This window comes from Salmo salar, chromosome 01 (assembly GCF_965601325.2).
Source record: "Salmo salar chromosome 01, fSalSal1, whole genome shotgun sequence".
In the NCBI taxonomy this organism is placed as follows: Eukaryota; Metazoa; Chordata; class Actinopteri; order Salmoniformes; family Salmonidae; genus Salmo; species Salmo salar.
This window is the reverse complement of record NC_138291.1, coordinates 140370929-140386684: the sequence shown is the minus strand read 5'-3', so window position 1 is coordinate 140386684 and position 15756 is coordinate 140370929. Positions and strand designations below refer to the sequence as shown.

Genomic DNA, 15756 nt, shown 5'->3' with positions numbered 1-15756 from the left:
GGCTAGGAAAAAAACAGAGACTGGGAAAAATAGGAGCTAGGAGAAATGCTGGTTGACTTGGCAATACAAGACCAACTGGGACAGAGAGGCAGGAAACACAGGGATAAATATACCGGGTACTAATGGGGAAAACAGGAGACACCTGGAGGTGGGTGAAGGCAATCACAAACACAGGTGAAACAGATCAGGGTGTGACCAAACTAGAATCTGAATCGTAGGAGTGAGTCTCCTGGAGTAGAATGAAATCTGCATTAGTGTTAACAAAATAAAAAAGTGCTTTTCCTTTAGTTATGTTTCGTAAACCATTGGCATTTAGAGATACAAAATTTAGTGCATTGAATTCAAAACGTTTTATAACCTGAAAAACATTCAATAAAATAATAAAATAAATACAGTGTAGTGATATGAATAACCCAAGCCATTATCACATTGGTTGCTACTGCGCAGGTTGACTCATAAGCCACGGTTATTAAATATTATCAGTGGCGATTTTAGCATGTAAATCTTGGTGGGGCAAAAACATTTTTTTAGATGCATTCCAGTAAAGCCACTACACAACACAACACAACACTAAACAATACATTCATTGCACTATAACGGTGACAAACGGTGCCCACAAACTGTTAGGGCCTACATAAAATTGTCCCAACAGCAGTCCCAACACCTTACCACTGCTACACCTGACAATCAGCGGAGCCTTGTCTGGCAGCTATTTCATTGTTCGTTCAGCCTCATTTACTGCCTTTTTAAAAAACATAGCTGATATGGCTGACTTGCTTATTTAAGGATCCTCCCCTTTTTTTCAATTTTCACCCAAAATGACATACCCAAATCTAACTGCCTGTAACTCAGGCCCTGAAGCAAGGATATGCATATTCATTTCACATTACAGTCATTTAGCAGATGCTCTTATCCAGAGCAACTTACAGTAGTGAATGCATAAAACATTTTTGTACTGGCCCACCGTGGGAATCAAACCCACAACCCTGGCGTTGCACACACCATGCTGGCATTGCAAACACCATGCTCTACCAACTGAGCCACAGGGAAGACCGAAAATTAAAATTAAAATCTAAATATGTGTATAAAATCTACTTGTCTGTACAGTAAGTAAATGTAGGAAATCCAAAATGCACAAAAATATGTTTTTCTAATGTCTAAAATAAAATATATGTGTATAATATATACTTGTCTGTAACGTAAAGCAATGCAGAAGCAATAAGCATTATAAATGATGATAGAACACATCAAATTAATGTGAACATGAGGACACAAAGGAGAGATTTAATTAAAAGATCATCTTTTAATACATTTTTAATGCTGAAGATTTTTAATGCTGAAAAAAATCTATGTATGGCAAATCCACTCTGGGCAAATGGCCTCAGTAGGGTAGAGTTATATTCTTGGTACCATTTGAAAGGAAACACTTTAAAGTTTGTGGAAATGTGAAAGGAATGTAGGAGAATATAACACAATAGATCTGGTAGAAGGTAATACAAAGAAAAAACCAACCGTTCTTGTGTATTTCTTTGTACCATCATCTTTGAAAGGCAAGAGAAAGGCCATAATGTATATTCCAGCACAGGCGAAATTTTGATTTTGGCCACTAGATGGCAGCAGTTTATGTGCAAAATTTTTAGACTGATCCAATGAACCATTGCATTTCTGTTCAAAATGTTGTCTCAAGACTGGCCAAATGACAAAGTTTGATGACAAAATTTGCCCACGAAGGACCGCCACTCCACCTTCCTGTTCAAGTGAGCACAGTACAACATGGTGTGCCCAAAAATGTATTGTATACTGCTGCATAAATGTTGTAATATGCCAGGGAGATATGTATACTGTAGCTAAGAAAGTAATACACAAGTATGTTGTGTAGTAAGATGATAGTAGCCCATGAGCCTCACCCTAATAATTTGGTCTATTTACCCCTCTTAATTTCGCCTACTGTTCTGACTTGGTGGTGCACATGTAGCCTATAACCTGTTTTAGAGAAATGTAATCATCGAATATTGTAAGAGCTTTCATTGTCTGCTTATGTGCCCTCATTATTTATCCTACGGTTCTGACTTGGTGTACAGGGAGAACACTGTAAGAATGGCCCATGTTCTGAATTCTATCGCTGTACATTTCAAAAGTGCTAAACAAATAGTTATATTGACTACGTCTGTCCTAGATCGCTCATTAATGTCTTAATCGAAATCACGGATTGCCTCTTATCCGCTTGTCGTCCCCTTATATCATAGTTTGTACATCTCAATTGTCATTAGAAGCCACATTTGTTTAAGCAAGTCAGCCATATCAGCTATGTTTTTTTAAAGGTCAGTAAATAAGGCTGAATGATCTGTTTCGCTGCCAGACAGCTTTATGTAGGCCCTAACAGTTTGTGGGCACCGTTTGTCACCGTTATAGTGTAATTAATGTATTGTTTAGTGTCGTGTTGTGTAGTGGCTTGCTGGCATGCATCCCATTTTGGTATTTTTTTGCCCCACCAAGATTTACATGCTAAAATCGCCACTGAGGTCAAACCATGCAGTATAGGAGACAGTTGTCAAATAGAGAAAGACAGTGACACAGTTTCCTCTTACAGTCAAACCCCGGAGGAAACAGTTCCACCTCTTACAGTCCAACCCTGGAAGACACAGCCGCCTTACATTACTGTCACTTTCACGTACACATTGACCTCGTGATGTAGGCTATCACTAGAAACCAATTTACTCTATTTTCAAATTAAATTGTGGACCGATGCTGTCTTGCAAAGATGTACCATTGCGAAATGCATAAACAGTCTGTTACCTCGGCTGAGGCTAACTCTGCTCTGTGAATAACTGTACCTTTGGAGGAATGAACGTAACCGATCTTCTTAACCGTGTTCCTGACCAGCTCCACGAGAGCCACTACAGCCTTGGAGGTGACCTCTCCTCACAACATAACCATACCCGTCTTCACAACAGCTTATAGTGCACAAAGAGTTCAGTCATGTTGAGGTGGTTTCACACTGGACCTGTTGCCCCTGGGATTCGTCTTCAGTTGGTTAAACAAGCGCTTCAATCAAAAGCTTGAGTTGGATTTGAGGTTAGAACGGAAACAGGTGCCATACATACTATTGATGAATGATTATTACATTTATACATCTACAGTAGGCGACCGTTTCAAGTTCACTGCATATAGGACACATCACTGCACTCTATCCTACTCTGTAAACTGATAATCTCTGTATACCCGTCGCAAGACCCACTGGTTGATGCTTATTTATAAAACCCTCTTAGGCCTCACTCCCCCATATCTGAGATACCTACTGCAGCCCTCATCCTCCACATACAATAACCGTTCTGCCAGTCACATTCTGTTTAAAGGTCCCCAAAGCACACACATCCCTGGGTCGCTTCTCTTTTCAGTTCGCTGCAGCTAGCGACTGGAACGAGCTGCAACAAACACTCAAACTGGACAGTTTTATCTCAGTCTCTTCATTCAAAGACTCAATCATGGACACTCTTACTGCTTCGTGTGATGTATTGTTCTTGCCCTTGTGCTGTTGTCTGTGCCGAATAATGTTTGTACCATGTTTTGTGCTGCTACCATGTTGTTGCTCCCATGTCATGTGTAGCTGCCTTGCTATGTTGTTGTCTTTAGGTCTCTCTTTATGTAGTGTTGTGTTGTCTCTATTCTTGTGATGTGTGTTTTGTCCTATATTTATATTGTATTTATTTTAGATTTTTTCATCCCAGGCCCCGTTCCCGCAGGAGGCCTTTTGTCTTTTTGTAGGCCGTCATTGTAAATAAGAATTTGTTCTTAACTGACTTGCATAGTTAAATAAAGATGAAATAAAATACAAAAACACAAAATAAAAATAGCGCCGGCTGCTGGCCATGATATGATGTGCATGCATCCAGCTGTTGATCAACCTTATGATGGATCTGTCTTCGAATCTCGTGTCATTCTAACGTCCCCTTGGAAACGGAACGGTCCAGCCATTTTGCTAGCTAACTAAATGTATGTTACTAGTTCTGTTTTAAACTAGCTAACGTTGTGCTTTTACATATGCTTTTGAATCCAACATAGGCCTAGCTAGATTATATTGAATAAATTGTTACAAAGTAACAGTGACAAGCGCGCAGGCTACACAGGTAGGGTCATCAGATGGACAAAGATAACCGTAGCAACAAAGTGAAATTGCTGCAAACCAATGCAACATATGAGTTTAGCGTATCATAAATTCATTTGTGATTAACCAAGCAATATTTACTCTCCTCAAATGACAGATTTACCTACAAGAACACTGCAGCACAGATGAGTATTTTGACTTTTTGTAATCAACCAAAGACCATGCCAATAGTGTATTGCTGTGTAGAAAGAAGCAACATCATCCTTGCTGATCTTGCTCTCAGAGGTGGAAGGTTTCAGGTAGGCTAGTGTGTGTCAGTGTGTGTGTGTGTGTGTGTGTGGGGGGGGGGGGGGGGTGGGGGGATTATTCCTAACACAACTGTAGATGCATTTTTGGGTTGTAGGACGCAGCACTGAGTTTTCTGAGACCTCTTCCTTTTGGAGCTCTGTATCGAAGGTCCATACAATTGGATGGGTGAGAGAACTATTACTAAACTACATCATTGCAAATGTAATTCCATGTGCTGGCCATAATGTGTTTGTTTTAACAATCAGGTTCAGATACCACATCCTGTCAGAGGGTGGAGTGTCCTACGTCTGTGTCACAGAGCTCAGCTATGAGTCCAGGAGGGCCCATGAATTCCTTAACCAGGTCAGTTTACATGTACAATCTTATACTGTAGTGGCTTACATAACGAGTTACAATGGCAGACTCCACCACAAGACATAGGGTACTGGTACTGTTTGATGGCCAAAGAAATTGTTTCTTTATTTTCTTCAAGTTATACCCTCTTTACAGAAGTCACTAAGTTATACAATTCATTCTAAACCATCCTGTGATACCTAAACAGTAACACTTAAGCATGCCAAAACAATTAGATCAAATCTGTCTCTTTAAAAGAACAAGAGCAGAGCTTATTTCCATAAATATAGTGTATGCCCTGCTCTTCCTGGTTTGAACAGAAAGCTCTGAACGTGACCAGCCATGGAAATCAGGTGTAGCTTATGTAGCAAGCGACTTCACTTCTTATTGCCTTCCAGATCTGCAGTTTCTTTGCTAACAGCCCCCTGATAAAGAAAGCGGCCTTTGCCCAGCCGTATGAATTCAGCTCTGACCTGCATCAGGTGCTTGGACAGCTGATGGTATGTCCTAAAGACACATAGAATTAGTAGAATGAGAATTCCTAGTCAGAACAACATGACATACATTCTTATTATCACATCATCTCTCAGTCAGATTTCCTGTTTCTATCTGAAGTGCTCTACGTGCAATATTGGGTGTGCCATAGAAATATATAACGTTATGAAGATCTTCATGGGGTGGGTTTAAGAGCAATGTCTTTTCTACTACTCCTAGTTCTATGTAAAGAGATGAGTGACTAACGTTGGGCCAATGGTAGCGCTCCAGTGCAGCAGCAGTAGTTAATGTGTAACTACAGGGAGGGGAAGCGCTGTGTGAAACCTGTGTCTCAACCTGCAGCTGCTTGAAACAGACTTTACCCGTCTCGACTTTATTTACTATGCTTGTAGTCAGTCTGGATAAAACGTCCTTGTGAAACCTTTACCCTCTGAAGTGGTTGTGGATGTATATTCATTTTGTTGTACTATTCTGACATGGTAAGTATTTTGACTTTTGTCAAGTGGAGGTTGTGAGGCCTTGAGGGCACACTAATGATCTGAACTGTTAGCACTAGGGTGAGCAGCGCATGAATGGTTAAAGCCTCGGAGACTAGGAACAACAGACTGTGAATACAATTATTTACATGTGACTTGCATGTGTAAGTAAATGTCTGAGAGTCCAGTGATCTCGTAACATTGCAAGAAGCTTTTGGACTAAACAAATCGGTGACCTAGCTGTGAGGAGGATTTTCTTTGTCAGGAGAGTGTCAATAAAGGAATGGTTGAGGCTGAGCGCTAAAGCAATATCCACTTGGCCCTGCTTTCAGATACAGTATGTTCATATGATATGTCCTGGAATTGCATGGAATTGCATTCTGCCCCATCATGTATTGGCTCCTATATTTTGCACATTTTGTTTAAGTTAATTGATATTGACGAGTCCTCTTAATGTTGCTACTGTTATCATTGCTAAGTCAGATGCAAATTTCCACACTGTGAACAAATGCAGGTTTTCCATTTCCTTCTATGTGATGATCTGTGGTGAAATTGGTCATAAAAATAGTTATCCTACAGTAATGATACGTGTCATGTTATTCTGACGACAATGTTTACACAGTATGTCATACCTAATATGTTGATGTTATTCAGAGAAGATTCTCTCCCCTTCCTCCTCCTCTCTGTAGGCTGACTACAGTTCTCAACAGCCAGCCTCCTCTAAGCTGGACTCGGTGCAGGGCCAAGTCAACGAAGTCAAAGTTATACTCAAAGACAACATTAACAAAGTGCTGGAGAGGGGAGAGAGGTTAGATGACTTGGTTGACAAGACACATGACCTACAAGCAACCGTAAGTATTATAAAAAAGACAATTGTGTTTTTTTTTTTTTCTTATCCTGGCAAGGTGATAAGGAAGTGCGGTTCCTGTAGTGTGGAGAATGGCTTTAAACAGCCAAGCTGCATTTGCTTTCCTGTCTGTTTCTGCTTTAGCTTACTTGAAACACAATTATATTCGAGTTAACCTTCCATAATTTCCTCCCATTTTCAGGCAGACTCCTTTCAGAGGACATCCACGCGGGTAGCCCGGAAGTACTGGTGGAAGAACGCCAAGATGATGATCATCATCGGAGTGATCGTTCTGATCATCCTCATCCTCATCATCCTGTTTGCTACAGGTGTCATCCCCAGTTAATTCCCCTCACAGACTCCTACAGTACTACATTATCAACACGAGGAAAAGGACGAACCACGATCACCGAGTCATGTTTTGAATTTTATTTTAGTCTCCTCCAAGGCGGATTCAAGGTGGATTGTGCATAGTAACGTGACAAAATATCATTTCACATTATGACTTCTGTAAATAAGCTTCCTGGAATTTGTTTGCTTGTTTTTCGATTATATGGATCTGTTCATTTGATATTTAATAAGATACATTTCATTATGTTTTTTTGTCTATTTTTATATAAAAAAATACACAATATAAACTCAGCAAAAAAAGAAACGTCCTCACTGACAACGGCGTTTATTTTCAGCAAACTTAACATGTGTAAATATTTGTATGAACATAACAAGATTCAACAACTGAGACATAAACTGAACAAGTTCCACAGACATTTGACTAACAGAAATGGAATAATGTGTCCCTAAACATAGGGTGGGTCAAAATCAAAGGTAACAGTCAGTATCTGGTGTGGCCACCAGCTGCATTAAGTACTGCAGTGCATCTCCTCCTCATGGACTGCACCAGATTTGCCAGTTCTTGCTGTGAGATGTTACCCCACTCTTCCATCAAGGCAAGTTCTCAGACATTTCTGGGGGGAATGGCCCTAGGCCTCACACTCCAATCCAACAGGTCCCAGACGTGCTCAATGGGATTGAGTTCTGGGCTCTTCGCTGGCCATGGCAGAACACTGACATTCCTGTCTTGCAGGAAATCACGTACAGAACGAGCAGTACGGCTGGTGGCATTGTCATGCTTGAGGGTCATGTCAGGATGAGCCTGCAGGAAGGGTACCACATGAGGGAGGAGGATGTCTTCCCTGTAACGCACAGCGTTGAGATTGTCTGCAATGTCAACAAGCTCAGTCCGATGATGCTGTGACACACCGCCCCAGACCATGACGGACCTCCACCTCCAAATCGATCCCGCTCCAGAGTACAGGCCTCGGTGTAACGCTCATTCCTTCGACGATATTCGCGAATCCGGCCATCACCCCTGGTGAGACAGAACCGTGACTCGTCAGTGAAAAGCACTTTTTGCCAGTCCTGTCTGCTCCAGCGACGGTGGGTTTGTGCCCATAGGCAACCTTGTTGCCTGTGATATCTGGTGATGACCTGCCTTACACAGGCCTACAAGCCCTCAGTCCAACCTCTCTTAGCCTATTGCGGACAGTCTGAGCACTGATGGAGGGGTTGTGCATTCCTGGTGTAACTTGGGCAGTTGTTGTTGCCATCCTGTACCTGTCCCGCAGGTGTGATGTTCGGATGTACCGATCCTGTGCAGGTGTTGTTACACATGGTCTGCCACTGCGAGGACGATCAGCTGTCCGTCCTGTCTCCCTGTAGCGCTGTCTTAGGCGTCTCACAGTACGGACATTGCAATTTATTGCCCTGGCCACATCTGCAGTCCTCATGCCTCCTTGCAGCATGCCTAAGGCACGTTCACGCAGATGAGCAGGGACCCTGGGCATCTTTCTTTTGGTGTTTTTCAGAGTCAGTAGAAAGGCCTCTTTAGTGTCCTAAGTTTTCATAACTGTGACCTTAATTGCCTAACATCTGTAAGCTGTTAGTGTCTTAACGACCGTTCCACAGATGCATGTTCATTAATTGTTTATGGTTCATTGAACAAGCATGGGAAACAGTGTTTAAAACCTTTACAATGAAGATCTGTCAAGTTATTTGAATTTTTACACATTATGTTTGAAAAACAGGGTCCTGAAAAAGGGACCTTTCTTTTCTTGCTGAGTTTAGAACATTTCTCACCACTAACATTACAGTTTAGGGGCCTCATCCCACAGTATAAAGGTGTATTGAATTCCTTAAACTGGATGATTTTCATATTTGTTAATGGTGGCCACCTCTGGCAGCCATAATAGTTCACTACAATAGTTCACTCCATTACCGTGTAGTTACACTCCAGTAACAATGAGTTACACTCACCGACCAGTTTATTAGGTACATCCATCTAGTACCTGGCCGGACCCCACTTTGCCACCAGAACAGCCTGAATTCTTTGGGAAATTGATTCTACAAGGTGTCAAAAACGTTTGTTGCTCAATTGGTATCAAAGGACCTAACTTGTGCCAGAAAAACATTCCCTACACCAGTACATCAATGCCACCAGCCTATACCGTTGACACCAGGCAGGATGGGTCCATGGACTCATGCTGCTTACACCAAATCCTGACTCTGCCATCAGCATGACACAACAAGAACCAGGAATCGTCGGAGCAGACAATGTTTTCCACTCAATTGTCCAGCGTTAGTGATCGCGTGCCCACTGGAATCCGGTGTGGTCATCTGCTGCAATAACCCATCCGTGACAAGGATCGACAAGTTGTGCGTTCCGAGATGTCATTCTGCACACCACTGTTGTACTGTGACATTATTTGTTTGTGGTCCGCCTGTTAGCTTGCACGATTCTTGCCATTTTCCTTCATCCTCTCTCATCAATGAACTGTTTTCACCCACAGGACCTCCGCTGACTGGATGTTTTTTGTTTGTCGCACCACTCTCAGTAAACCCTAGACACTGTCGTGTGTGAAAAGCCCAGGTGGCATTTCTGAGATACTGGATCTCGCATACCTGGCACCGATTATCGTACCACGCTCAAAGTCGCTTAGGTCACTCGTTTTGCCCATTCTATCGTTCAATCAAACAGTAACTGAATGCCTCGATGCCTGCTTTATATAGCAAGCTACAGCCACTTATCAATTTTCGTGAACAGGGTGGTGTACCTAATAAACTTGCCGGTGAGTGTACTGTCCAAGGGTAAAGCATAACGTACCAAACAGTTCACACTTCTTCAAAAACAAAAATACATCTATTTCAAATTCAATTCCAGATAAATGTATTTAATTTTTTTCTGATGCATTTCGGAATATTATCGAATCTTGTATACATACAGTGTATTCGGAAAGTATTCAGACCTCTTGACTTTTTCAACATTTTGTTACGTTACAGCCTTATTCTAAAATGTATTAAATTGTTTTTTTCCCTCATCAATCTACACACAATACCACAAAATGATAAAGTAAACATTTAAACTCAGTTTTTCACAATTCCTGACATTTAATCCTAGTAAAAATTCCCCGTCTTAGGTCAGTTAGGATCACCACTTTATTTTAAGAATGTGAAATGTCAGAATAATAGTAGAGAGAATTATTTCTTTCAGCTTTTATTTCTTTCATCACATTCACAGTGGGTCAGAAGTTTACATACGCTCAATTAGTATTTGGTAGCATTGCCTTTAAATTGTTTAACTTGGGTCAAATGTTTCGGGTAGCCTTCCACAAGCTTCCCACAATATATTGGGTGAATTTTGGCCCATTCATCCTGACAGAGCTGGTGTAACTGAGTCAGGTATGTAGGCCTTCTTGCTCGCACACGCTTTTTCAGTTCTGCCCACACATTTTCTATAGGATTGAGGTCAGGACTTTGTGATGGCCACTCCAATACCTTGACTTTGTTGTCCTTAAGTCATTTTGCCACAACTTTAAAAGTATGCTTGGGGTCATTGTCCATTTGGAAGACCCATTTGCGACCAAGCTTTAACTTCCTGACTGATGTCTTGAGATGTTGCTTCAATATATCCACAACATTTTTCTACCTCATATTTTCTATAGGATTGAGGTCAGGGCTTTGTGATGGCCACTCCAAAACCTTGACTTTGTTGTCCTTAAGCCATTTTGCCACAACTTTGGAAGGTCAATGTCCATTTGGAAGACCCATTTGTGACCAAGCTTTAACTTCCTGACTGATGACTTGAGATGTTGCTTCAATATATCCACATAAGTTCCATCCTCATGATGCCATCTATTTTGTGAAGTGCACCAGTCCCTCCTGCAGCAAAGCACCCCACAACATGATGCTGCAAGCGTTCCCCTTTTTCCTCCAAACATAACGATGGTCATTATGGCTAAACAGTTCTATTTTTGTTTCATCAGACCAGAGGACATTTCTCCAAAAAATTTGATCTTTGTCCCCATGTGCAGTTGCAAACCATAGTCTGGCTTTTTTATGGCAGTTTTGGAGCAGTGGCTTCTTCCTTGCTGAGCAGGTTATTTCAGGTTATGTCGATATAGGACTCGTTTTACTGTGGATATAGATACTTTTGTACCAGCATCTTCACAAGGTCCTTTGCACTTTTCACACCAAAGTACATTCATGTCTAGGAGACAGAACGCGTCTCCTTCCTGAGCGGTATGATGGCTGCGTGGTCCCATGGTGTTTATACTTGCGTACTATTGTTTGTACAGATGCAGGGGCGGAAATCCCGGGGGGGGCGGGGGGGACACGACCCCCCCATCCTGGGAAAAATATGATTTGTCCCCCCCAATATATCACTGAAACATAACTATGTAATTTAAATAATATTAATAATACGCAATGAAAGCAATTGTGCTGATTATAGACACTTAATAGCGCGTTTTTAAGTTTCAAAAGATTGCGACCCCCCCACTCTTTGCCTCACAATGGTTTGATCCACTGCCAGTTCCTTAGCTTGCTAGGTAACAGAGAGGTCGTATCTACTGTCTGAAAGGCACTCAATGCACATAACTGACATGAGGTTAATCCAGTCAATCGCGCACACACACTAGCTGAATATGCAGAGCTAGCGCGCAAATATTAACTATTAAACTAGCTAGTACCTATTCCATTTATGTGGCGTCGTCAAAGATGGAATCTTTGCTATCGTCAATTTATTCCAAGATCAGCATGCAGATGATGTAAGTTAGTGCTTCAAAGTCCCTGTGATAAGGTTAGCGATAAACTGAAATCCAAACTGAACAGAACTACACTCTCTTCTACCATTGTCTTAAATATATTTAATGGTCTCGTTGCAAAAGCTAAATTGTCGCAAGGGAACTTTTATTTATTTATTTATTTTATTTCACCTTTATTTAACCCGGGTAGCAAAGATTATAGCAAACACCACTGAAACTGAATTGGTGCTCGCTAGCTTTGCAAATTCAGCTATTGTTGGAAGCCAGCCAATATGAAACAAACTATTAAAATTACAAAAGGTTGCAGCATATGTTGTGTAAATGGTGAACTCATACAGCTGTCAACTCTTGTCAGTTTAATCCGTTTCACATTTGCTAGCTACCTTTTAGATCGAAGCCCAAATAGAATGATAAAAGATAAGATGATAGAAGCCCATCTCCTACTGTAAATAACCTACACACTGTGTGTGTGTGTAGCCAGCCAGCCAGGTAGAAAAATGGCAGAAAAATAAAAGACGGACATCAGAGTATTTTTCAGTACACCAAAACGCAAAGTAAGAACCCTAGTAGCCTAATATCTCAAAGACTAGTTGATAAAATGTTCATAAGAAAGAAATGAAATTCTAATGGAAATGTTTCACAATGATGTCATTAGGCAGAGCAGGCAACAGATGGCACACAGACAGCAGAGTTGGGGACAGATATGCAGGGACAGACTGGCAGAGACAGGGAGTCTCAGGTAAGTTTGTTGAGTCTTTGTTTGGCAACATTATGAAAGGTTCTCAATTTTTTTTACTTGTAAAGTAGGAACATAATTGGAAAATGCCATGGATACCCCCACTCTCAACTTAAACTGTTGACTGAACTAAGATTTGTTAAAGGCAATGGTATTGCTGTTGTGTAGTTTTGGGTACCGGTAGTTAGGAGTACGGCAAACACCTTATTTCTTTGGTTCCTCAATATACATTTACCATATTACAATGTAGGCTATGTGTTACAGCACTACTTTTGGTGTCCCCCTCAGGAATTGCTCTTGAGCAAATTTCATGTAATTGTCCCCTCCAAAGTTGATATCAGATTTTCGCCCCTGTACAGATGAATGTGGTACCTTCAGGCGTTTGGAAATTGCTCCCAAGGATGAACCAGACTTGTGGGGGTCAACAAATTTTTTTCTGAGGTCTTGGTGGATTTTATATATTTTTCCCATGATGTCAAGCAAAGAGGCACTGAGTTTGAAGGTAGGCCTTGAAATACATCCACAGGTACACCCCCAAGGGAAGCCATGATGTACTGTACAGTACCTTACTTAATCCTATACTGTGGTACTTTCTCTCCACAATCATCTTCACTCGCTCCTCCTCTTTGAAAGGTGAAGAAGCAGAAGCCCCGTCTCTGGTTGCTTTTGGTTTCCATGGGGAGCTCAATGGACTCCACCTTTTCACACAGAGAACTCAGGAATATAATAATACATTGTTCAACTAGGATTGAATGTTTTGGTCGACTTGTACACACAGGCCGCGAGAAAACAAAGAGTAAACATCAGCTCTTTCAGGTAATTGCTTTGCACTGATCTGATTCAATCGTTCAGAATGGCACCCAGGCGAGCACACTCTCTGAAGAACATTACATTTACATTTTAGTCATTTAGCAGACGCTCTTATCCAGAGCGACTTACAGTAGTGAATGCATACATTTCATACATTTTTTTTTTTTTCTTTCTGTGCTGGCCCCCCGTGGGAATCGAACCCATAACCCTGGCGTTGCAAACACCATGCTCTACCAACTGAGCTACAGGGAAGGCCATGTCAAATCTAAGTCTACTGTAGCCTACCTCTCCAAAGCTACCAAAGTATTCCCTGATCTTCTCCTCGGGGGTGTCTGGAGAAAGACCTACAAAGACCTTCATGTTTGGCTCCTTGTTCTTCATGGCCTTGGCCTTCTTAGGGTCGATCACCTTCCCATTCAGCTTATGGAAAAATTATAATAAAGAAACTGATTGGGCAGAAAAGATTCACATCCCATTGCTGCCATGCCATATTCACAACATATACAATCAGGAATACCTTATCAACGCTGTCAGCTGCTTTGAACAGGACAAAGCCAAACCCCCGAGACCGACCTGTCATGGGGTCAAGCTTCAGGGTGCAGTCTACCACCTCCCCAAACTTGAAGTAAGCCTTCAAATCCTTCTTTGTTGTGTCCCAGCTCAGACCAACACACATTTTCCTGCATTTAAAGATAGTGCAGATACAAACATGTTAAATTCTGAATACCAATTCCCAACACAAGGACTCTGGCTGTGTTCCAATTCCCTTTCTCATCTGCTTTCCTTTCACCCATCAGTGGGAAAGAAGGAAAGGAAGAAAGGAGTTGAAGCCATTACATTAGAGGGAACACAGCCAGTCTTGGATTATGATAATTAGCAAGAGCATCCTTGGATAATGGTGTACAGCAGCTTTTACAAGATGTAAAGGATTTCTTACATTTTATTTATTAGGATGCTCATTAGCCAACACCAATGGTGACAGCTAGTCTTACTAGGGTCCGGCATATAACGAAAAATACATTACAAACAAGACTTTACAATTGACATACATTTAAAAATATTAACATGTAGTGTGTGTGTGTGCTCATCTATCAGTTACACACACACACACAAGTAGGTCACATGGGGGAGAAGAATCTTGCTTTGGGATGTTGCTTTATTTGTTTTTTGTAACCAGCTTTGCTGTTCATTTGTTCTATATAAGATGGGAGTTCCATGCACTCATGGCTCTGTATAATACTGTACTTTCCCTTGAATTTGTTCTGGACCTGGGGACTGTGAAAACATCCCTGGTGGCCTGTCTGGTGAGGTAAGTGTGTGTCAGTGCTGTAAGTTGACTATGCAAACAATTTGGAATTTTCAACACGTTGTTTCTATTCTCGTTTATTATGTGGTGACGGATGTAACTAATAGCAATCTACACATATCATTTCTCCATCCATTTCTCACATTACACAACTCTACATCCAACAAGCACCGTCGCCTGAGAGCTGATGGATGAGACATCCACAATAGTTACCTGATCTACCCTAAGGTGAGTTTTAGCTAGCTAGGTACTGGCATTTAAAAAAAAGTTATTCCTCATAGAAGTTACTCAACGATGCGAGGAAATGCCAAAAGTATTCAAGAAAATAGCTACTTGTCACTTATTCAACGCTGAGCTAACTAGCAATATAGGGAACATCAGTTATCCAACGTTGGCTAGCGGTCTGTCACCCCTCATCTTCGTTTTTGCTGGCATCAATCTTTGATCCCTTGGATTGTCCTGACTGACCGCTCTCTGCAGCAGTTGGTGTCTGCTCCACGCTGCTAGCCTGTCCGTCCTCCTCAATTTTCTCCACAGTTGGATCTTCTCGGGTTTCAAGACCCTCCGACATGTTGGTGTTGCACAAATAACTAGCTGATCTGCTGCTATCGTGCTTCTGTTTCGTCTGTCTGAATTGCTTTCGAATTGGAAATCGTTATATTTCCCCCCCAGGTTAGTAACATTATCTTGCTAAAGACCAGACACAAAACAAATATTAGGCACCACGGATGACCAATCCTTCTGGTTTCGCTGACTATTACCGACGGTCCTACTTCTTCTAGTATATTTTGCAAGATACCGGCAGTTGACAACTTGCTTTCTTGCTAGCGACGTAAACATAAATGGCGTCATGTATAAAATGGAGGAACTAGCTTGAGGGAGGTGCTCATTTTTCTAGACCTCTTAAAACCAAAATAGCACAAATGTAATTAATGATATGTTTTGAAACGCACTGCGGTCATAACAGTTTGGATGACAGGAGAGTTGTCATCCAACTGACAGGTTCCATGCACGGATGTCTATAAACTATGACATCCTAGAAAAACAAGGCAGTGTTTATTCTCATGATAAACTCAGTACAAAAATGTGTGAATCAAAATATTATTTCATGTGTAATGATTGTTGCACCTAGGCTGAAGTCGTACCTACAAGCCTAATGTTCAAGTCAAAGACTAGAGCAGCAGCTATGGTTTGGTGTTATGAAATGCAGAACAGAATATCAAGTGCAAAGTCAAGCACA

The 15756-nt window shown here is 41.4% G+C and overlaps 1 protein-coding gene and 1 non-coding gene across 2 annotated transcripts; both read left to right on the top strand.

Annotated features, from left to right (window-relative positions):
* The first annotated feature begins 3894 nt into the window (after window positions 1–3894).
* On the top strand, window positions 3895–5251 carry LOC106562364 (uncharacterized). The gene is made up of 5 exons (XR_014398439.1): window positions 3895–4127; window positions 4263–4404; window positions 4509–4579; window positions 4660–4756; window positions 5146–5251. It is a non-coding gene; the product is annotated as an uncharacterized LOC106562364 (transcript).
* A 256-nt stretch (window positions 5252–5507) lies between these two features.
* On the top strand, window positions 5508–7162 carry LOC123723736 (vesicle-associated membrane protein 8). Its single transcript, XM_014127231.2, has 3 exons — window positions 5508–5721; window positions 6408–6569; window positions 6768–7162. Exons 1-3 carry the CDS (start codon window positions 5719–5721, stop codon window positions 6909–6911), a joined length of 309 nt encoding a protein of 102 aa, XP_013982706.1. The 5' UTR covers window positions 5508–5718; the 3' UTR covers window positions 6912–7162.
* The last annotated feature ends 8594 nt before the right edge of the window (window positions 7163–15756 follow it).